General features: G+C 41.6%; 1 protein-coding gene across 1 annotated transcript; it reads right to left on the reverse strand.

The window, feature by feature from the left end:
* Positions 1-601: 601 nt before the first annotated feature.
* LOC142442244 (uncharacterized) lies at positions 602-10,492 on the reverse strand. Its single transcript, XM_075543514.1, is given in 3 exon segments — positions 602-619; positions 2,448-3,743; positions 10,481-10,492. Coding segments are annotated over 3 exon segments (1,326 nt in total).
* Between the last annotated feature and the right edge of the window lie 13,460 nt (positions 10,493-23,952).

Below are 23,952 nucleotides of genomic sequence, written 5' to 3' on the forward strand. Positions count from 1 at the left end.
GTTCCTCTGTAAAGAAGGCAGCCTAAATCCTGGAGAATATCTTTGTCTTTGAGCCAGATTTTCTTTACCAGTATTTTTTGTGGCGTATATCTCAATATCAAAATCTGTATAAAGAGCTATGTCTGTACATCATACTTCCTTTCAGCTTTTCCCACTGAGGGACCAGAGGTAAAAATAACCTCAGGGAGAAAGTTGACTTGCAGGTATGCTAAGGCCCCACAGGAGCCTGGATACAGACTGCAGTTAGAGCTGCTGTGCTGACCACTATGGGATCTCCTCTGCCCATGTCTGGAAATCTGCAGAGACAACTCCAGGTAACACTCCTGACCAACAGTCTGAATGCTTATGACCAGAGAAAATGTTACTGTGTGCCCCACAGAAGTTGGAAGACAGTGTAAGCCGAGGAAACACCTCTCCTGTATGTGATGGGTTGCTGTCAGCAGGGGGCTCAGAATACCCATCACCCACATAGGGTACTAATCCATGGGATGAAAAATGACCTTCTTATGATTTTTGTGGGTTCCTGTAACCCCACAAATAACCTTGTTGGTAGGAAACACTTTTATTCCAATATTAAACATGGACTATAACACAGTATATTTTATCCCTTCCAAATATACTGAAATGTTATAGGGGAAAGGAGTTTTAGGGAGACATATACTGGTTTCCCTACGTGGTCAAAGGAATGACAAGATTCAGGTAGGCCTAGTCTTGATTCCATTGCATGTTAAGCATAGAGATTGTCTTTAATTGCACCAGATCATCTGGTGTACTTCTTATGGTAATAGATGTAAAGCTACATTAAACTTAAAATCTGCACAGATGTCCGCATGATTGGTAGAGTGAAGACCTCAAAGAGAGGGCTGTGTTCTCTCAAGGACTCCACCAGCATCGCTTTTCCAGTGTGAATCCCGGAGGCAGGGGCCCCATTCAGTCCTTTCCACCTTTACATACCATGCACCTCCCACACGCAAATGCCTGACTAGAACCCAAATAAAACCACAACATGCAAGGACTTACATTCATATTCCTTCTCACCTGGAGAGCATTTTCTGGGTGTCACGAATCTTATCCACATGAACATGAAGCATGTGTGGGTTTTCCTCTTTCTGGCAACTCAGGGTGGTGAGTGGTTCAGGGAGTCAGACATGAAGTTTGGGAGTGAAGCATCAGGGCACATGACTCACTGGGTTTCTCTCTATCCCCAGCTGTACAGGCCCAGATGCAGCTACAAGAGTCAGGCCCTGGACTAGTGAGGCCCTCACAGACCCTATCTCTCACTTGTGCTCTCTCTAGATTGTCTTTAACCAGCTATCATGTGACCTGGGTCCACCGGGCTCCAGGAAAGGATCTGGAGTGGATTGGGATAATATGGGAGAATGGGGGGCACAAACTATAATCTAGCTCTCCAGTACTGAGTCAGCATCACCAGGGATACATCCCAGAACCAGGTTAATTTAAAACTGAGCTCTGTGAATCCTGACGTCACGGCCATGTATTACTGTGCAAGTTACACAGTGATGGGAACTCAGTGTGAGCCCAGACACAAACTCAGTTTCAGCAGAGACAAGGGAATGAAGGCAGTGAGGCTTTCCTCTCAGAAGCTGTGGTTTCCCCACCTTGTCAGCACTTCTCCAGGGACTACCGTGCATAGTCTAGGGAACCTTCATGCATCTGAGGAAGAACATGCACTCTGTGGAAGTCTGGAAGGTCATCTGCCGCCAAAATGGTGGGCCATGTCAGTAGAGGGACAGCAACACAGAACACGGGTATTGGAGTTGTAACACTAACTCCAATGAAAGGTTTTCTTGTTGGAAATTTCTCATGATTAACGAGATCTGATGTCCACATATAAGATGTTCCACATTTAATTCATGCAAAGGGCTTTTTTCCTTTGTCAAATCTCTGATGTGCTGTAAGGCATTGTGTCTGGCTGAAAGCTTTTCCACATTCATCACATATATGGGGTTTGGCTCCAGTATGAGTTCACTGATGAACAGTGAGAGAAGCCATCCAGATAAAGGCTTTTCCACATTCACGACATACATGGGGTTTCTCCCCAGTGTGAATTAGCTGATTAACAGTGAGAGAAATCTTCTGGATAAAGCCTTTGCCACATACATAGGGTTTTACTCCTGTGCATTTTTATATGAGTTTTGAGATTTCCTTTACGAATGAAGCTTTTGCCACATTCACTACATTTATGTGGTTTCTCTCCACTATGAGTTTGCTGATTAATAGTGAGAGCAATCTTCTGGATAAAGCCTTTTCCACATTCACCACATACATGGGGGTTTCTCTCCAGTATGAGTTCGCTGATGAACAGTAAGTTTACTCTTTCTGATAAAAGCTTTTCCACATTGACTACATACATGGAGTTTCTCTCCAGTATGAGTTCGCTGATGAACTGTGAGAGTACATTTCTGGCTAAAGCCTTTGCCACATACATCACATACATGGGGTTTCTCTCCAGTATGAGTTCGCCGATGAACAGTGAGAGCATCCTTCGTGAGAAAGGTTTTTTCACATTGACCACATACATGGGATTTCTCTCCAGTATGAGTACGCTGATGAACAGTAAGGTTACACTTCTTGATAAAAGCTTTTCCACATTGACCACATACATGAGGTTTCTCTCCAGTATGAGTTCGCTGATGAACAGTGAGAGCAGTCTTCTGGATAAAGCCTCTGCCACAGACACCACATACATGGGGTTTCTCTCCAGTATGAGTTCGCTGATGAACAGTGAGATCGCTCTTCATTAAAAAGGCTTTGCCACATTCACCACACACATGGGGTTTCTCTCCAGTATGGGTTCGCTGATGAACAGTGAGAGCATGCTTCCAGAAAAAGGCTTTTCCACATTCATCACATACATGGGGTTTCTCTCCAGTATGAGTTTGCTGATGAACAGTAAGAGCATGCTTCCAGAAAAAGGCTTTTCCACATTCACCACAAACATGGGGTTTCTCTCCAGTATGAGTTCCCTGATGAACAGTGAGAGCATGCTTCCAGAAAAAGGCTTTTCCACATTCATCACATACATGGGGTTTCTCTCCAGTATGAGTTCGCTGATGAACAGTGAGAGTATGCCTCCGAATAAAGGCTTTTCCACAATGACCACATACATGGGGTTTCTCTCCAGTATGAGTTCGCTGATGAACAGTGAGATTGCTCTTCATTTAAAAGGCTTTGCCACATTCACCACACACATGGGGTTTCTCTCCAGTATGGGTTCGCTGATGAACAGTGAGAGCATGCTTCCAGAAAAAGGCTTTTCCACATTCATCACATACATGGGGTTTCTCTCCAGTATGAGTTAGCTGATGAACAGTGAGAGTATGCCTCCGAATAAAGGCTTTTCCACAATGACCACATACATGAGGTTTCTCTCCAGTATGAGTTCGCTGATGAACAGTGAGAGCAGTCTTCTGGATAAAGCCTCTGCCACAGACACCACATATATTGGGTTTCTCTCCAGTATGGGTTCGCTGATGAACAGTGAGAGCATGCTTCCAGAAAAAGGCTTTTCCACATTCATCACAAACATGGGGTTTCTCTCCAGTATGGCTTCGCTGATGAACAGTGAGACCATCCTTCCTGAGAAAGGTTTTTCCACATTGACCACATACATAGGATTTCTCTCCAGTATGAGTTTGCTGATGAACAGTAAGTTTACTCTTCTGGCTAAAGCCTTTGCCACATTCACCACATACATGGGGTTTCTCTCCAGTATGAGTTCGCTGATGAACAGTGAGAAGAGTCTTCCTGATAAAGGCTTTTCCACATTCACCACATATGTGGGGTTTCTCTCCAGTATGAGTTTGCTGATGAGCAGTGAGATCACTCTTCCTAGTGAAACCTTTCCCACATTCACTGCATACATAGGACATTCCTGCCACATGAGGTTCCTGATGTCCCTTGAGGTATGATACACTGTGAAAATTTTTCCCACATTGCAAGCATTTTCCTAGCTTTTGTCCTTCATGACTTTTTTGATAATGTTCTTTGAGTTTGAACATTTTCTTGAATTTTTGCCCACACTGACTGCATTCGTAGGTCTTATCTAGTATACCAATAATCTGTTGTTCATAGAACACAGAGTCTTCAATGAAGGTTGTTCCACATTTATCACCTGTGTGTGGTTTCTCAATTTCATCAGACTCCTGATGCTTAATGCACTGTGACTTCATGAACCTGGGTGGTTCACACTCAGGGAATTTCATTTCAGTATAAAATTGCTCTTGTTCACTGTGGAGAAAAGTTTTCTCATCTTCAGTGAGCACAACTGAATTCTGTATATTGTTGCTTCTGTTATGATTTAATTCCAGAATGATTAAATCTGATTTTACATTTTTTTCATGTAATCCAATCATCTCATAATTTTCCTTTGGAGGAAAATTACTTTTATGCTGAGAATATGTATTACATTTGTAGCACCATTCCATTCTGTCAATGCATCTTTCACATTGCAAGTGCTCAAGCAAATGATCATCATCTTTCTGGATTTCTATAAGAGAACAAAACATTGACTCTTTTAAACATCTTGGTTTACAATGGACCCCTTAAAATACACATTGATATAAAGTAGATCTTTAGTGACAACCCTCTTTTATGACTATAAATAAAACACTATGCTTAACGTTTATTGCCCATTGGACGAAATACAATCATGTAAACAATTCAAATGACAAAAATAGTTACTATAGAAATCAGGTTGGATATGAAAGTGATAAATGGACACAGGTTTGATATTTGTTTAAAGAGGTACATGAATACATACAACAAACATAACAGAAGGAAGACATGAGACCAATAGACCACAGGAGTGATATGACTTGCTAATTTCATTTGGTAGAGGTTAAATGTATTCATTTAATCAATCTTTACTGAAAGACAACTAACTAAGTGCTAGATAAAGTTGGGAATGCGAAACATGGCGAATGTTCTACTTAGGAGAAAACCATTTTTACAGGTATATATGAAATGGATTATGGTACAGAAACACATTCTTTATGTTTGTGGAGCCTGTATTCTAGCTCACAGCACTCATCTTACAGTGCTGTCCTGTGGTGGCGTGCAGGTTGCTGTGATGCCAGAAGCACTGCCACCCAGTGTTTCAAATACAAGCAGGACCACCCATGGTGCACAGGTCTTAGTGGATTCTCCAGAAATAGGGACTGGGAGGAAGATCTGGTGATCGACTTCTGGAACATGGACCCCTCAGGTTTAATGGCAATGAAATAACACTGAACAAGTACTAAATCCTCAAAGTACAGTTAACCGTAATGATGTAGATGGAGGAATAGCTTTGGGGACCTTCAGTGCTTGACATGGCATGACTGAAAATGAGAAAAAATAGCTGCTAATATCCTCTAGTAAATGGAAAATGGCAATACATGCAATATTATTATGAAAAAATTGCAAGTTGTCAAAACAAAATGGAATGGTAAAAAATTGATAGTGTATGCATTATTCAACTTTAATAGACTGGTACTGGCTATTTTTAATTAGATAATCAAGTGGTTTATAAGACTGAGATCGACAAATTCAAGAAGATTGGCAGTATATTTATTATCCAAAAGCACACTGCAATATTTTCCCTGATGTATAATTTTGTCAGTGGTAGGCTAATATTCATATGCCTGCCAGCAAGACCAGTTAGTACAAGTGTTATTCAGTTTTGTGCACCAAATAAAGCAAACACAGAAGCATTCCCTAAGTTGGAGAAGAGTCCAAGTCACATTCTCTTAGTTAAAAATCATCGCCACACTATCCTCTCATTATAGTGCCAGCTTAATGATACCTCATACAAGCGCATGGCTAATTACTATCTGCCAGCAGCTTTAACAACAAGAGCAGACATGTTGTTGTTATTGTTCTCCCCGCTCAGGAGACAGTTATCCACTCCAGCTACCCTCAGCACTGGCCTTAAGTTGCTCAAACAATTATTTCAGGGATCCCCAGGCTAAAGATCCTGCCTACCTTGTTAGGTAGCTAGGTGTCTGTCTGTGGTTGTGTGGGAGGCGGGGGAGCTGCATGCCCTGAGATAATATAAATTGGTGAAAGAATGCAAAGCCTTTTTATTTCTGCCCTTCAATTACACACCTGTCCTTTAGGACCCATCCAGTGGGCATTTAAGAGAGAAAGAGATAATTGATTCCTTAAGTGACAGCAACAAAGGGACCTGATTGCTTTCAAAGCTAGGCATCTTTCAGCTGAGAAGCAAGAAGTCAGGCACCTGTAACAGCTGTATACTAACAACTTACTGGAGGGCAGTTGGGGGAAAACTCTGTCTGGAGATTGCTCATTAGCAGTTCTAGCTTTGGGACTTGTGGGGGTTTTCTTCCAACACTAGAACTGGTCTTCCAAGCCCTGTGGTAAGGAGTATAGAGATGAGACTGCTCACACTTTCATCCAGGTTCTGTTTTCCACCACAATAATGAAATTGAGGGGAGAAGGGATAAAGGAGAGCTGATATCAAGGAATTAAAGAAGAAAAAGTTTTCAAACTGTGGTAGCTATTGTACAGGACTGCTCCATGTAATTGAACTATGGGAAGTTATGATATCTATAAGAGCTCCCAATAAAATATTTTAAAATATATATTGAAATTTTCACATGAATTTTTCAGCCTGACATTGATCAACCATACAATCATGCACACTGATAAGTGTAAAATTTGGGGAAAGTAGCAGTAGTTGGAAAATGTGACCTTAGTAACAGAAATGACACACAGGTTCACTGATAACATTTTGAGACTAATGATGAATTCATAGCAAGTTCCTTATTAAACACAGAAAAGGAAACTACACATATGGATTTTCCGGAATGGAACAAATGAAAATCTTATCAACCACATCTATACAAAGAAATGGTGGAGACGCTTATTAGTCAAAACACGCCCAGGGGTTAACTGTGGAACAGATCATAAATTGCTCAAATCCAAGTAGAAGCTATCCAAAGTAGCTAGAGCACAGCTTAGAGACTATGTAAAGAATAAACATGAGGAATAAAAGTCTGACTGAAGACTAATGACAGAGACCAGATGAGATGTGGGATGACATGAAAGGCAACTTACACATGGAAACCAAAAGGCTACTCAAAAGACAGAAAAGAAAAGAGAGCAATATTGAATGTACTATGCATTGTTTGAATAACAGCAATAAAACCTGTTGGAATATACTGCATAAATGTTCTTTAGAAGCAGCAACAGTCATCTTTCGTGTATTGGACCTGTTAAGAAGGGGTGGGCCTAAGGAAGGCACACTACATAGTAAGAAATATATAGCAGACATTGCTTAATTAAAAAAAAAAAAACATGCCCTTTCCACTTACAAAATTATTGGAGGAACAGACAACTTAAAAAAATCTTACAGGTAGAAAAAATGTAAGGTACAGTGCTAAAGTATACTTTAAGCTGATAATTTTCTTGCTAGGAAGATGATTTTAGATACCTGAAAACAACAGAAGTCATAAATATGTTTCACCAAAAGGAGTAAAATATGGGGAAATATGTCTGTTAAAGAATTCCAACAGAGAAGGCAAATTGACCATCTGTCTAAGAAAACAGAAAGAACAGATATCACCTGCATGAAGAAAACTTTAAAGGAACAGGACAACGAATGAGAAAATGGACACCAAACCTTTAGAGAAACTCCAAGGGGGGAAGCTAAGGAAGCACAAAGGAGACCCGTTTATGGTGGGAGCTCAAGATCCAAGACGGTGCTGCATACTGCAAATGGCAATCCATTCTGACTCAGTAGGGGAGGAATGTGCTGTATTCAGAGGACAGTTAAAATTCAGAGTTCTCTGTTTGGAGAGAGGCGTGCAAGACAGATTTTCATAGTAAAGTGGAAACATAAAAGAAGGGAAAGTTTCAGAATGTTAAAGAAAATTATGGAAGCAAACACACATGGTGCAAAACAAGAAAACGGAAATCAATCTCACAAGAGCTACAGGTCTACTTCCTTCAACATCTAGGACAAGTGAAGTCTAGCATTCAAAGTAGCACACACTTGTATGCATTTTCTGACACCTTTCATAGATATGAGGCCTTCTCCCTGTTCAATCAACTACCGCAGCCAATTCCCCGTAAGGTATTTGGACCACGCATGAGAAAATTCCACTATAGCTTGCTTCTAATACCAAACACAGTTCTCTTGTGCCAATTGAGAGAAAGCTTCTGGGGTGACAACTAGATAACCTGTTATGAGAAATTACAGAATCTTGCACACACCAAAATTAACGTAATGTTTGTAAAGACTGCAGTTTTGTATTTCTAGGAAAATAATGTTCAAAGGAACAAAGTAAATAGCGTCCTTTCAAGGGCAGAAGACCTAACCCACTAACCTAGGATGAGACAATGCAATGAGAATCGACCTCTTTGAGAATACCACAAACACCGCAAAGTTTTTAACACATAAGACAGGAAAAGCCAGGGACGAGGTCAATGACTTGAGAGTTCTCCTCACCAATGGAAACCAGGTTGCGATAGTTCTCCAACATCACATCCTGATACAGGGTTTTCTGAGCAGAGTTCAGGAGCTGCCATTCCTCCCGGGTGAACTTTACAGCCACATCGTTGAATGTCAGTGGTTCCTATAGTAAGAGGGGTCTACTTAATGAAGTATTTTCCATTTGAAGATTTTTTTTAAAAAATATCTTACAGTAAAGAAAGCAAAACAGTAATAAAAACTATTGTGGTAGTTCATTCCATAATGTGTCATTAACTGAGGACTTGGTACAAAATATTTTACCTTATTTCTACATTCACGACCATCAGCCGAGAAAACTAGCCCTAATTTTAGAAAGATCTCCAGTGTTCTGAGAAATAAATGTTTTCAAATACACATTCTCCAGGTCAAATACTGTGCCCCCCACAATAGTTAGCTCCACATTAAGGAGCAGGCTTAAAGGAGCTCCCACAGTAGAGGAATCATTTCTGTGCCTGGCTACTTCACTATGCCTGAAGGTTATCTGTATATCTGAGCAATCAGGTTCTAGAGCCAGCCCAACATAAATGTAGCAAACGCCTGGGGAGGGCACAGGGCCAGTTTGAAGTTAACTAACACTAGGTCAAGATGGTAACTCAGCATTTTGCTTGTTTAGAATTTTACCCGCTTATGATATGACCCATTAACTATGTACATGCTAACTGCATGACACGAACGCCTTATGGAAAGATCTGTAAGCTCCATTATATATACCCATTGGAAAATATATTCACTCTCTCAGGCCTGACATGGGAAGAGAGCCCCCGTGACTGGCTGTCTGCTCTCTGTCTTTTAATATTTTCACAATTGCAATGTCACTCCTGAGGATCACTTTTGGAGTGTTGGGGACCCCAGTGCCTGAAAATAATGCACCCACTCATAACATTAGAATTTTGAGTTCCAGTGACATTATCTGAATGTTCTAGAAATAGCTCAGCTTTATAATCACACAAGGTAGATAAAGACCTATTTGTTATTAAATGGCATTAGGGTTTCTACCGGCATCACCATTATAAGAGGCTCGGTACCTTCAGTGGCAATAAGTACCAGGAACAGTGCAGATGTGGGAGGTCAAACATACCTCAACTCTCCAACACTTTTTGTCAACTCTAAAACAAGTCCACACTTCCACACCACTCTGTCTCACTTCTGGGTTTGATAATCTGTTGCTGTGGTCACACAACACTCAATAGACCAAAGTGGTCTATTAATGAACAAGGTACAACTCGGGATCAGGAACAAGAAGCTATAAGTCAGAACCAAGATCAGAATGTTCATAGACATTATCTCCCTTACTGAGTGCAGAACAACTTTGTAAGCTCTTAAAGGCCACCTTAGGACAAGCTCCTCTTGATAACCTTAGGACAAATTCTCCTCAGCCACCTTTGGAGCGAATTATCTTAACTTTAATTGCAAGGTCCTCTTGAACTTGCCATCTTTCACCACATGCTCTCCAAGGCGCCCCCAGCCTAATTCTGCTGGGTGGATCTCTGGAGTCTTCCTAATCTTGCCTAGGCAGGGAAGGTGCTGGGTTGGCCCAAGAAGCCATCATATTAAGAGGGAGAGAGAGAACTGCCTGCAGGCATGGCTTGAGAAGAGACAGTGAGGCATTATCCTGTCATCTGAGCTGTTGATTTGGGTTTATTAGCCCCTGCAGCCACACAGTTCAGAATGAACCCATGGATTAGGGATTTGCAGCTTCCAAAAAATTAATGTGGCATTTCCTTGAATGGCAACTATGAGCTGCCTGTGTAACCTGACTTGAGAGCTTCCTCCACTCTATGAGCCATTAGCTTGCTGTCTGACCTTCCCATTTGGGTTCCTCAGCACCTGCAATCTATTAGCTGATCAGATTCAACAACTTCGCCTTGTAAGGCAGTGGACTGTGGTCTGACCTGATGATCTGGTTCATCAGCGTTTGTAAACAAATCAATGAGGAAAAACCTACAGACTGATTCCTGACCTTTATATAGATCTGAGACTCACCCGCTTCCACATCTTGAAGAAGGATTTATTTACTTGATGACTTTTGAGTTTTGTGAGATGCTGCTGAGCAAATCATGGACCATCTTGAACCTCTAGCACATAGGGATGGGTCTACTGCTGCTCCTGCAAAATGAACTGTACTATTCATGGGTCAAGAGCTGCACCAATGGAGACAATGACCAGGGCAGAAGGGACAGAGTGACAGAGCCAATGGTGACAGGTCCAGAAAGGGCTTTTCAGTGGGACAGGCAGGCAAGATTAAGAAGAGGATATCCAAAAGGAGTTGAGAGGAGCATATAAAGATGGAACTAAGAAATGAGCCTATCTTTAGAAGGAAAAATATCTGATAGGGGACAGGGAAAACAGGCCTTCCCTGAAGAAGAGCAAATGTGCCTACGTGGTTCTTTATTATGAAAGTCAGTGTGTAGCCTATTAATTCTGATACCAAATTACACTCTGTTACTGAATAAAACTTGTACCTGTGACTCTGGACTGTAATTAGTCCATGGCCACGGCAAAAAAAAAAAAAATGAATGAGCTGAGTAGGAGAGGAGTGTGGCAAAGATGCTGGTGTCAGACTGGAAAACCATTGGAGGGTACAGGTGTGTCTAAGCTCTGCCTCATATGAATGAGAGCTGATGTTGACGGTTGATCCTCTCTCCTGCATCTCTAGTTAGAGGAGGTGAGATGCTGTCTCATTTTTAAACCACTAATGCAACAAGACTCATTTTAGATGCATTCATGAGAATGCTGCTGTGTGGGAGAGTATTTAACATATCTCCTTCAGAAAGAAGCATTCGGTTTACTGAACTCTCCTAAAGAAGTGATTTTGTTACTCCTTAAAAACCATGCATAGCATATCATTTGAAAGATATGCTGGCCATAGAATAATAAATTATGAGCTGGAAGATAATGTTATCCAAAGAATCCTCAGTGGTATACTATGTTCAATATCAATAGTTTATTGTTAATCCTATGATCAATATATTCCTAATCTTCTCCAGCCAAATGTTGAAATCAGAATAAAAGTTTAGCTCTAAGTTCTACTATTTCAAAGTTCTGCTTTTCCAATGAACTGAATCAGTATTATACAGGCTCCTACAATTCCAGTAGGAAATACAGAAAAGGATAAAACACATCAGAAGCACCTGAGCCTTGGCCATTTTCTTTGGTCCTTAGGACACTACAGGCAACTGGGATGCTCTGTCTTATCTGGATCAGCTCTAATGATGCTCACAAATTTCAATCTCTCGTGAGGAAATCCCAAAAGTAATAATACAAGGCACTCTTCTTCCTTCCTCTAAGCTGCTGGTGATGCACCATCTGCAGGCTGATGGGAGAATACAGTGTGAGTAACACATAACCAGTAGGTCCAGATGCTGTTACTGTTCTTTCCCTCTTCTTAACACCCAAAGTCCCCAATACTGTTAACGGTGCCCTTATTGAGTAATGGGAAACACGCTTATACCATGAGCAATAAAATCTAAAACTCATAATTTTCACATATGTGAATAAAAGATTACTTTATAACAAATAGATTGGGCAATCAAATATAAATATCAAAAAAGTAAACAAAATTTGGATCCCTACCTCACAGCATACAAACTACTAATTCCTTACTGTGTGACTCTCAAAGAGAATGACAAATCAATGAACCTTTAAGATGATTATGTTAACTAAAGCATCTGGAAACATTTTACATGGGCTATATAAAGAGCTATTATAAACTAAAGATTATTTTATAGAAGAACTATAAATTGAAAAATCACTTTAGAAACACTTTTAAACTCACCATGAAGTAGAGTTAGACGTATAAGCTGCAGAGAGGACACAGGAGAACTGCTGTACAGAGCTTCCAAGATTCTAAAGCCATGACAGGATGCTAATGGGTGCGTACCTCTGACATTGAGGATAGAAGTCCAACACTTAACACATGTCAAAAACAAGGTTCCATAATAAACACTTATATGACACTTATTAGATTGAAATTTATATCTATACATATATAAATTACATATAAATGTAAATGAAGAAGTATATATCCCCCAATCATGAGTGCACTTTTGAATCCCAATATAGATAACGTTTTTAATGTATCATTATTTGTAGTACCTAATGCAGTTAGATCAGTGATTCTCCACCTATGCGTTGAGACCCCTTTGGGGGTCTAAGGACCCTTTCACAGCGGTCGCCTGATTCATAACAGTAGTAAAATTACTGTCATGAAGTAGCAACAAAAGTAGTTTTATGGTTAAAGGTTCACCACAACATGAGGAACTGTATTAAAGAATCGCAGCATTAGAAAGGTTGAGGATCACTGTGTTAGACAGGTGGCCTATACAAGTACACAGTCTAGCTATGTCCCCTTAACTTCCTCCAAATTATTTATCTGGGTTTGTCGCCTGCCAATGCGAACGAGGCAAAGTTGACTGTCATAGTGGTTACTGTTGGGCTGCTAATTGCAAGGTCAGCAGTTGGAAACCAATTTTTCCTCGAAAGCAGGATGAGGCTTCCTTCTCCCATGAGTGGCATGGCTTTCTACTCCGTTATAGAGTTACAGTCTTGGAAAACCACTGGGGCTGTCATATAAGTTCACTGTCATATATATAGGTTCACTATGAGTCATTGTTAACTTGATGGCAGTGAGTTTGCTTTTTCTTGGTTTAAGACGATTGGGCAGCTTGGCCAACAATACATTGGTACCGTTGTGCCTTGTGGTTATGTAAATAAACTGTGAAACCTAACCTACAGATTAGTCACTTTGGAATTCATGTTACAACTAATTGAGTTATTTCAGAGACAGAAATAGGGATCTCACTACCAACAAAAAAATGAACCAGGGGGACTTCCGGCAAGATGGAGGAGGAGTAACAAACACCAGAGGTACTCCACAGAATTCAGCCCAGGAGAGTTACTTAGAGATAATTGAACACTGGTGGAACGCAGGAGGAGCATCATAAAGATAAGTAGGCCCAGACCCATGGGGTTTTGAGGGGCTGGGGGCTTTTGGCTTACTTCAGTGGAGGCTGGCTGGGGCTTGACCTTTGCCCCGCCACTGTCTCTGCCAGAGCCAGGACCATTTGGAGCCTGTAGAGCAGCTTGGTCTCAACACAGCCACAGTTTGCCACCACCTGCCTTGGGGCAGGCATTAGACCTTTGCATCTCCTCTCTGTCACTCTATCAGTCTTGGAGGGCTGTACAGCGGCCTTTTCTCAACACAGCCACAGCTTGCTGCTACCACCTACGAACAAAGATTAAACCCTTGCAGCTTCACTGGCCTGGATAAGGGCTCAGCTACATTGTAGCTTTGTATCCATCTTTTCACTATATTCCCCCTCCCCTGCCCCTCAGGGGGTCATTTGGCTTGCTTTTTTATTTTTTTTCTCCTCTTTTCCTCTTTCTTCGTCTCTCACACTCTACTGCTAACCTCCAGACCACTCTCCTTAGCCTAGGGCATTTACACCTGAGCCACACTGAGCTAGGTGAGCTCCACCCTGTGTAGCTAATGAGGCTGGGAAATCCCTGCTGACCCCCAACAGGGGATACTCTGCTCAACTTCTTACTGGGGAACTCCTTCCTGCCTTCGTGCCTGGGGGGCATAAGGCAGCTCAGCCAACACTCCTCAACAAAAGTTGCTGCAGGAGCCTCTGCCCAACCTCTGCAACACCAAAGCAGGCAACCTTCTGGGTCACTCCCCTAAGAGGAAAGCCACAGGAGGACAAAGTGGTAGGTTAATTCCATAGTGAAATAAGCTATAGGCAGTTCAAAGTCTCCCAGAGAGAGCCAGTGCTCTTCGACTCCCTGGAAAATGGCACCTTGCTCATCTAAAACAACGCAACACAAGCAGCCATCAGCCCCAACAACCTCAACCAAAAAAGGAGAGAAACAAAAGGCAAAGCCAGAAGATGTCCTGAACGTAATGCCATGCATAGAGGAAGCAGACATTGGGCTGCCACAGAAAGAAATTTTCAGAATGTTACTTGGAGTCGGGACATGAGGGAAACAATACAGGAAAAGGATGAAATGATAGAAAAGGTACAAAACATAAATCAAAGAGAAATACAGGAGCTTAGGGAGGAGATAACAAAAACCAGTGGCAGACTCATGGACCTCAACAAGCAACTGGAAGAATCAGAGACCCGCATCAGTGACTTGGAGGACAGCCAAGCAGACTTCAACAAACGAGAACAAAAATCTAATAAGATCATCAGAGAAGCTGAAGAAAACTTAAGAGCTATGTCTGATGCTATGAAGCGGTACAACATTAGAATGGCTTACTGGAGGAAGACACAACAAAGAAGTCATCTGCAACAGTAGTGAGAGAATTCTTGGAGGAAAGCTTCCCAAGCTTAATGAATTAAAACAAAGCAACTATTCAGGAAGCTGAAAGAATCCCAGCAAGACTGGATCCCAAGAAGAAGTCATCAAGGCACATAATAGTTAAATTATCCAACTTTGAGGAAAAGGAGAAAATCATGAGAGCAGCAAGGGGAAAACAAGCAATCATATATAAAAGTTCCCAAATAAGAATATGATCAGACCTATCAGCAGAAACTATGAAGAAGAGGGGAGAGTGGAGTAACATTTTCAAAAAATTGAAGGAAAACAATGCAAACCCAAGAATATGCTACCCAGACAAATTATTGATCAAGATAGATGGAGAAGAGTCATTACATTGCATGCTCATCTCCATAATATGATCGCTGAAGACAAATTTGTGCATAAGCAAATGTGGTGAAGAAAGTTGATGGTGCTGGGCTATCAAAAGATATAGCATCTGGGGTCTTAAAGGCTTGAAGTTAAAAAAGCGGCCATCTAGCTCAGAAGCAACAAAGCCCACATGGAAGATGCATACCAGCCTGTGCAATCACAAGGTGTCACGGGATCAGGTATCAGGCATCATCAGAACAAAAAATCTTACCATAGTGAATCAGCGGGGGAGTGTGGAGTGGAGACCCAAAGCCCATTTGTAGGCCACTGGACATTCCCTTACAGAAGGGTCTTGAGGAGGAGATGAAACATCAGGGTGTGATGTAGCAACGATGAAAAATACAACTTTGCTCAAGTTTCTGGGTGCTTCCTCCCCTCCTCCAACTGTCATGGTCTGAATCCTGACTTGCAGGTCTGAGTAGACCAGGGGATGTACACTGTTGCAGATGGGAACTAAAAATGCAGGGAAGCCATGCCAGATAATCCCCTCAGGACTGGTGGTGTGAGTGGTGATACTGGAAGGGCATAGGGAGGGTGGGTTGGAAAGATGGAACCTATTTCAAGGATCTACATGTGACCTCCTCCCTGGGGGACATACAACAGAAAAATGGGACATGGAAATATATGACAAAATAACAATTTATAAATTATCAAGGGTTCATGAGGGAGGAGGGAGTGGGGAGGGAAGAGAAAAAATGAGGACCTGATGCCAGGGAATTGGGTGGAGAGCAAATGTTTTGAGAATGATGAGGGCAACAAATGTAAAAATGTGCTTTACACAAATGATGTATGTATGGGTTGTACTAGGAGTTATATGAGTCCCTAATAAAATGATTTTTTTAAAAAGAAGAAGAAGAAGCAGGAGTAGGGGCCTTTGGATCCCAGATTCTTGCATAGAAACTCTTCAATCCAGCAGACAGGCAGCTGTGACACAAGAGAGGAAGTGATGGAGAGAAGCAGCAACAGAAACATGGTGGCAGCAGAACCAAGAGCCTGAGACAGAGCAGTGGGAATCCCAGACCACAGAACAAGAGAGCTGAGTGCCTTTGGGCAGGAGGTTAGAGGTGAAATGGGGGTACAACTGAGTACTTATCTGGGGAACTAGATTTGCCAACCCATATAGAGCTGAGTGTATCTGGTATGAGGTTAAGGTGCAGCGAGAGAATTTATCCACAGAACCAAGAGAACTTTGTAACGTTTGTACATTTAGGACACAAGCCAGGGGGTTGTAGGGCCTGACCTCACCTGCAGGTAGGCTGTCAAGATGCTGTCCCAAAGAACTATACCTTGAGGCGCTGATGATCCTAAATTGTGTGTTAGGGTCGAAAAGTGACTCCTTTGTCAAATATAATTTAAGGAGAACATTTATTAAACTTTAAGAGACAACAAAAGACATGCACACACATCATATGGATAAGGGAGGCCATTAGCAGTTCAAATGCAACTAAGGATTCAGAGTTGGGACCCTGGATAAATAGGACACAGAACAAAAGGCCATGTCACAGATCATGATTGGTGGCAAAGCAATACATCAGATACAGGTGGGACTGCAGCAGCAGGAATGGGACCATAATTGGGACATGCACATTATTAGATAGAAAGACTTAAAAGATTGGTCCAGGGCCTTCAAACTGAGGCAGTCAAGCCCGGACTAATGACAATGGCCCCTGTGCTGTCCTCAGTAAGGTGAGCTCCATCAAGGATACATCTAGGCAGGCCCTTAGAGGGGGCTGGATGGAGAGGAGTGCAGGCAATCTATTTTGTAAAGGCATTCTCCGCAAGGGGAAGATGATCTACATTCTTGGTTAATGATCAAAAGGAATTCAATGGAGGCTTAATCAAACTGGGGAGGCAGCAAACGGACAGAGTTGTCACTGTCATCAACGCAAACCTTAAACCCAACTCAGTGCCACAGAGTGGATTCTGGTTACAGTGACCCTTTAAAGGGAGGTAGAATGACCCCTTGTGGATTTCTGAGACTATACCTTTTTATAAAATTGGAAACCTAGTTTTCCTCCTCAGGCGTGACTTGTAATTCTGAATGGCTGACCTTGCAGTTAGCAGTCCAATCTGTAACCACTATGCCACCCACCTTTTGCAAATTGGAGTGCTCACAATTTAAGTTCTAATACAATTATAAATGGTTACATAACCAGCAAATTCTATCATTCAGGGAGATGCACAAATTGCTCGGACCCTGACCAATGGGGCAGCCTGGTTTAGTGTACACTGGTGTTTCCTGGGTTCAGACACCAGAAAGCTCAGATCCCTCCTGCTTCCCCTCAAACTCCTCTGCCCAGTACTGACCCCAGGAACCCCAGGGATGCTCACCCAGCTTGGAGTCAGATGAATGGATTTGGTTCACGACCCAGTCAGAAATTGAAATCCTTCCTTGTCATGCTTCAATGTGCAAGACACTAGTACCAGATTTCTAGCTCCCTAGACTGGACTGTATTTCTCTGTGGCAAATTTTGTACTGAAACAGAAGAGGGGGCAATGTTGAAAAAGGCATATCATGTTCTTGGCCTGTACTTCTTATGCTGAATAGTGACCAACCCCACCACCTGGGATCAAAATTATGCTCATAGCTGGGGGTTTGCATTAAAAAAGAGTCCACTCTATCTTTGCAGAGCAATTTTACTAATTTCCCAAATATCATTATCAACTTTGGATCCACAACCAATATATATAATATTTATTTTTAGAATAAAGTGGAAATATTTAAGGCCTCAAATTTCTCAAGTTCCATTAAAGGTAAATATCTTCTTTTCACCAGCAATCTAACTGAAGAACGGAATATTTTATGAAGAATGTTCTTTACTAGCCTCTCCTGTACCTCAGACCATAACCCTTGACATATTTGGCTAAAGTGAGCAAGCTAAATCATGGTCATATATGCCACTCCAGCCAAGTGTAACCCCAAGTTTGACCTGCTCCAATCCCCTTGCATCCTGGTACTCTTTACAACATATCTATTGTGTGTGAAGAGCCTATGGTTGGGTAGTCCATTTATGCACAATAGTGAGGTAAGTAGAGAAACTTGTTTTAGAGGTGGACAACAAGAGACAGGGGGACACCAATAGGACATCCTAGAGGTACCTTGGACAAGACAGAGATATTCTAAACAAGAAAAAAGCCAAGGGAAACTTTATTTGCTACTCTCTTAAGCTCTTGTGTTTACAGATGCCTGATTTTAAAGCCTTTGTGAAAGACTGTAGCCTACAGTCACAGAATGGCAAGGGGCAGGTAGATGGGTCATGGCAAGAGCCAAGGTGAGGGAAGAAGCTTAAAAGTGCAAGATGGATCCAGAAAAGAGATGACTGATCAACCATTTTGTCATCTTGACCTAAATTTTGGATTCCAAGCTTTCTAGGTAACGCTGACTGATGGCAAACAACACACACTGTAGTAGTGGGCTTATTGGCTTAGGTTCAAGAATGTTCCATCCATAGTCTCAGGTGTGAGTGACGATTTGTCCATCAAGAGGGGTGTAAATCATTTATCACTCAACACTGAGGGGTCAGCTGCAAGGCCAGAGGATCCAGCCAGAGCAAGTGATCTATGAGAGTCGAGTGGGTTTCAGGATGTTCAGAAAGTTTACAATCAACTGAATAACAATTCAATTCCATGAGAAACTTCATGGCTAACTGTAAGACAGATTAAAGTTGAAGATTCTGGCAGCTAGACAGCAGAGTATTGATGCAATATGAATAGACACTTTATTCTTTTTGTCTAAGTTCACGTTATTGGGTGAAACATAACAATGATTATCAGAGTAACCTTACTAATATTTTCTATGAGACCAGTAATAACCTGTTAACAAGGTCAGATAATGATATTTCAAGAAAAATGTAGAGCAATATTGATAATGGATCTACATGAACATGTTTTTGAAAACATTGGGAATAGTCAGAAAACACATTAAAATAATTGCATATGATAATTAATTAGAATCTATCCTAGAGTTGATTTAACGTAAGAAAATGAGCACTGTAACATACCAATTGAGGGGCGATGCTGGGAGAGTGTAGGGTGAGTGGGTTGGAAAGGGGGAACTGATTACAAGGATCCACATGTGACCTCCTCCCTGAGAGAGGGACAGCAGAGAAGGGGGGGAGGGAGACTCCAGATAGGACAAGATATGACAAAATAACTATGTATAAATTACCAAGGCACATGAGGGAGGGTGGAGCGGGGAGGGAGGGGGAAAAAAAGAGGACCTGATGCAAAGGGCTTAAGTGGAGAGCAAATGCTTTGAGAATGATTGGGGCAGGGAATGTATGGATGTGCTTTATACAATTGATGTATGTATATGTATGGATTGTGATAAGAGTTGTATGAGCCCCTAATAAAACGTTTAAAAAAAACATACCAATTAATGTAAAAAGAATAAATAATCTAAATAGACACATAAAACATACTAAACAAAGTCAAAGACTTTTCATGCTAAGGAAAAATACCTCTACAAATCTAACATAAAACAGATATAGTTCAATATGTTAATATGCTAATATACATTCCTAAAAAGCAAAAGTCAAAATGTCATACTTGAAAACACTTCACCCCACATCAGAAAAAGGACAACCATGAATGTCCACTGTTACCAGTGATATTAAAAATTGACTGTATGTTCTAACTAGAGCTACCAGGTTAACATTTTTTAAGGAAGAGGCTTCCAAAAAGAAATAAAATTCCTTTAATCATAATTTTATTATCATATCCATAAAATATTCACGATATGCCATGAATAGCTAATAAATGTTAAAACGTTGTAGGCTACATTTAAACACACTGAAATAACTCTTGGTACCTAACTCCCTAACTATTAATTGCTAATCAGGAGGGGAAGGGGAAGGTGGGGGGAGAAAGAGGGAACCTATCACAATGATCTACGTATAACTCCCTCCCCAGGGGGATAGACAACAGAAAAGTGGGTGAACGAAGACATCGGGCAGTGTAAGAGATGAACAAATAATACTTTACAAATTATCAAGGGCTCATGAGGAGGGGGGAATAAAAATGAGAAGCTGACAGCAAGGGCTCAAATAGAAGGAAAATGCTTTGAGAATGATGATGCCAACACATGTACTAATGTGCTTGACGCCATGGATGTATGTGTGGATTATGAGAGTTTTACAAGCCCCAATAAAATGATTTAATAAAAAAAGAAAATACAGCATGATCAAAATTATAGCACTTATCTCACAGAAAAGGAAGTGCAAACTTATTCAAATTAAACCCTGAAACAGGGAATTTTTCCCCCCCATTCTGTGATGAAAGTCATGAATTTAGAGTCCTGTAGTTTTCTGTAGTGTTGAAGGTCCTCAATACTGATGAATTAATAAACTAAACCAAGGCATTCGTGTGCACATATAATATTAGAGTGACTATATAGACACACATATATGTATGTGATACACACACATATATTAAGCTGGACAGCAGAAAGGATTGATGCTCAGCCAAACACTGAAGTTTGGAGACTTGAACACACTGAGCCATGGATGCTCTAGGTAGCATTGGACCCATGGGCTTCAGTTGGACTGGGCTGGGATGTTCTCTTGATGAAAAGCTCTCTCTTATGCATATGTCAGTGTCTATAGTTTTATTTTTCTAGAGAACCCAGCCTAAGGCAGATCCCCATAACATTAGTGTCATATGAGGCTGAAAAGGTGTACCTGACATGCTGCTCTTGGAGAAAAACACATCACAAGGAAAGTGTGAAAAGATAATCAACAATTTGCTGACACTGAGCCAGTCCTATGTTCCTCTAGCTCTATGGAATTTTGGTGGGTGAAAATCTATTTACAACAAAAGTATCAGAGGGGCCAGCCCCAATCCCAACTAAGAGGACAGCTGCCCCTCCCCCCAGAAGAATTTACTTCAGAGGACAACACTGAAGCTACAGCTCAGGGAAAGGGACACGCCTGATCAGAGCACACGGGAGAAAATTAAGGGGGAGGAAGAGAGAGTGGAGCACACATCCTGGCCCACCCAGCTTTGAGGACAAAATGCCTGCTCTGAGCAGCCAATGCAAAAAGAGGGACTGTGGCTGCCCATCTATGAGTCATGACATCCCTCACTGACCTACAGCCCTATAGGGGACAACACTGGAGACACAGTGTGGGAATTGCATCTGATCTGACCCCACCACACCCAGGCAAAACACTAAGGGTGTCATGCAACAGAACAGCAAGGGGAGCAGAGCAAGGAAGTCCCAAGAGAGTACCAAAATTAGACTTAGGGGCCAGGGTGTGGCACGCCATCAGACTCCACAGGAAAACACTCCTAAAGGTCAACACACAAACCTCTAACTTTTTACAGGCTCTTCTCTTTTTTCCCATTGATTTTTTGTTGCTGTTGTTTTGTTTTCTTTTGTCATTTTGTTTTGCTGTTTTTTGTGTGTGTGTGTGTGTGTGCATATTATATCTGCAGTTCTAACTAGATAATATAGGTCGGATAAACAATCTGGAGGAGAAAGCAACAGGACCCATGGTTGGGGAGGGGTGCATGACATGGGAGAAGGGGAGGTGGGGGAAAGAAAGTGGTGTTAACCAACCTGGGGAAAAGGGAATAATCAATAAGTGATCCAAAATTGTGGGAAACATAAAGATTTCTCCCAAGTCATCTCCCCCAAATATATGTTAGACTTAGGACACTGCTCACAATTAATGGTAAATGATTGTCAAGTTACACCCCTGAAGGCAGTCAGCTGCCAGAGGACTGTCTAGTCCCACCACAAATAGGGCCCACTCCCTGCCGTTAAGGACAATGAGATACTTCCCTCTAAAGGCTTCAATTTGGACCCTGCAAGATGGGTTTACAGTACACCTTACTGATAATGATTTCTATAGTGAGCCAGAGAACAGGTCAAACCTGCTCAGTGACATCCAAAGTTAGGCTGCCATGCTGAATCTCAGGTCCGCCCATCTTGTCACATGCATACCCTTACTCCCTCCTCTTCCAACAGCATACGAACCCCTACATCACCCCACTCCCATTACTATATTGCCTATAGCACAACACTTTCCTGTGATGGATTTCTTCACCTGTAATTAGGGGGCTTGCACATCCCCAGATGATATAAAAGCCTTGGTTAGCAATAAATATTTCTCTCCCCATGTGGACCACCAAGTAAGGCTGAGGTGAGCATGCTACTCTGAAATGTGTCTAACTCCATTATTTCAAAATCTCTTCTATCTCTCATGCTCCCTATGACTTTACTATAATCTTTACTTATTATCACTGCACAATTGCACCTACTGACCTGCTGTGATGTGTTAGGGGCTGGCCTTTCCCCTGATACAAAATAAGTGGCAAGGAGAGTGTAAGATGCCTGGTAGGGATTGATCAAGCCAATGTAACTGAGAAGAATTACTGAAACCCTGAAATTACTGAACTAAAGACTGAGCATGATAGTGGGACAAGAGGAAAGTAAAAGGAAATAGAGGAAAGAACTAGGAGACAAAGGGCATTTACAAAAGTCTAAATACAAGCATGTGCATATGTAAATGTATTTATATGAGAGTGAGGAAATAGATCTGCATGCATATATTAATAGGTTTAGTATTAAGGGATCAGATGGACATTGGGCCTCCACTCAAGTGCTCCCTCAATGCAAGAACACTTTGTTCTGTTACCTGGCATTCCATGATGCTCACCTTCCTAAGAGGATAGCTGAAGACAATTGTGTGCAAAGCAAAGGTGAAGAAAATTGATGGTGCCCAGCTACCAAAAGATATAACATATGGGATCTTAAAGGCTTGAAGGTAAACAAGTGGCCATCTAGCTTAGAAGCAAGAAAGCCCACATGGAAGAAGCACACAACCTATGGATTACAAGGTGTCGATGGGATCAGTATCAGGCATATTGTGAATGAAGGGGAGTGAAGATTGGGGATCCAAAGCCCGTCTGTCAGCAACTGGACAGCCCCTTACAGAAGGATCATAGGGAAGAGACGAGGCAATCAGGGTACAGTGTAGAAACAATGAAAATACAACTTTCCTCTAGTTCCTAAATGCTCCTCCTCCCCTCCACTATCATGATCACAATTCTGTCTTACAAATCCCGCGAGACCAGAGGATGTACACTGGTACAGAAGATGCCTTCAGCACCAGTGGTGAGAGTGGTGATATCTTGATGGTGAAAGGAAGGTGGGGCAGAAAGGGGAAACCGATTACAAGGATCTACATAAAACCCCCTCCCAGGGGGATGGACAACAGAAAAGTGGGTGAAGGGAGACATCAGACAGTGTAAAGATGAAAAAATAATAATTTATAAATTATAAAGGGTTCATGAAGGAGGGGCAGTGAGGAGGGAGGGGTAAATTGAGGAGCTGATACCAAGGGCTCAAGTAGAAAGCAAATGTTTTGAGAATGATGAGGTAACACATGTAGAAATGTGCTTGACACACAATGGATAAAGAGATAATAAATAGATAAAGCTATCATGTAAACCTTGTAAAAACACAGAGCTCTTACAAGGCACAACACACACATAGCCTCTCTGCACAAAAGGTCAACACTCACATTTGTAACACGTAAGGAAATTTAGTAGACATACAGTCACACTTGATATAAGAAATCAGTATAACACTAAGAGCCTTATATTCATGGGGGAAACATGACATGCATGCCCCTGAGAGGAAAGTACTACACTTGTTTATGTAACAGAGCATTCCCATTACTCAGCCCACATACTGCAGTAGCATCAATGAGTATGAAATACACACAAATATATATATACACGCACACATCTTTTTC

The sequence above is a fragment of the Tenrec ecaudatus genome, chromosome 3 (genome assembly GCF_050624435.1).
Source record: "Tenrec ecaudatus isolate mTenEca1 chromosome 3, mTenEca1.hap1, whole genome shotgun sequence".
In the NCBI taxonomy this organism is placed as follows: domain Eukaryota; kingdom Metazoa; phylum Chordata; class Mammalia; order Afrosoricida; family Tenrecidae; genus Tenrec; species Tenrec ecaudatus.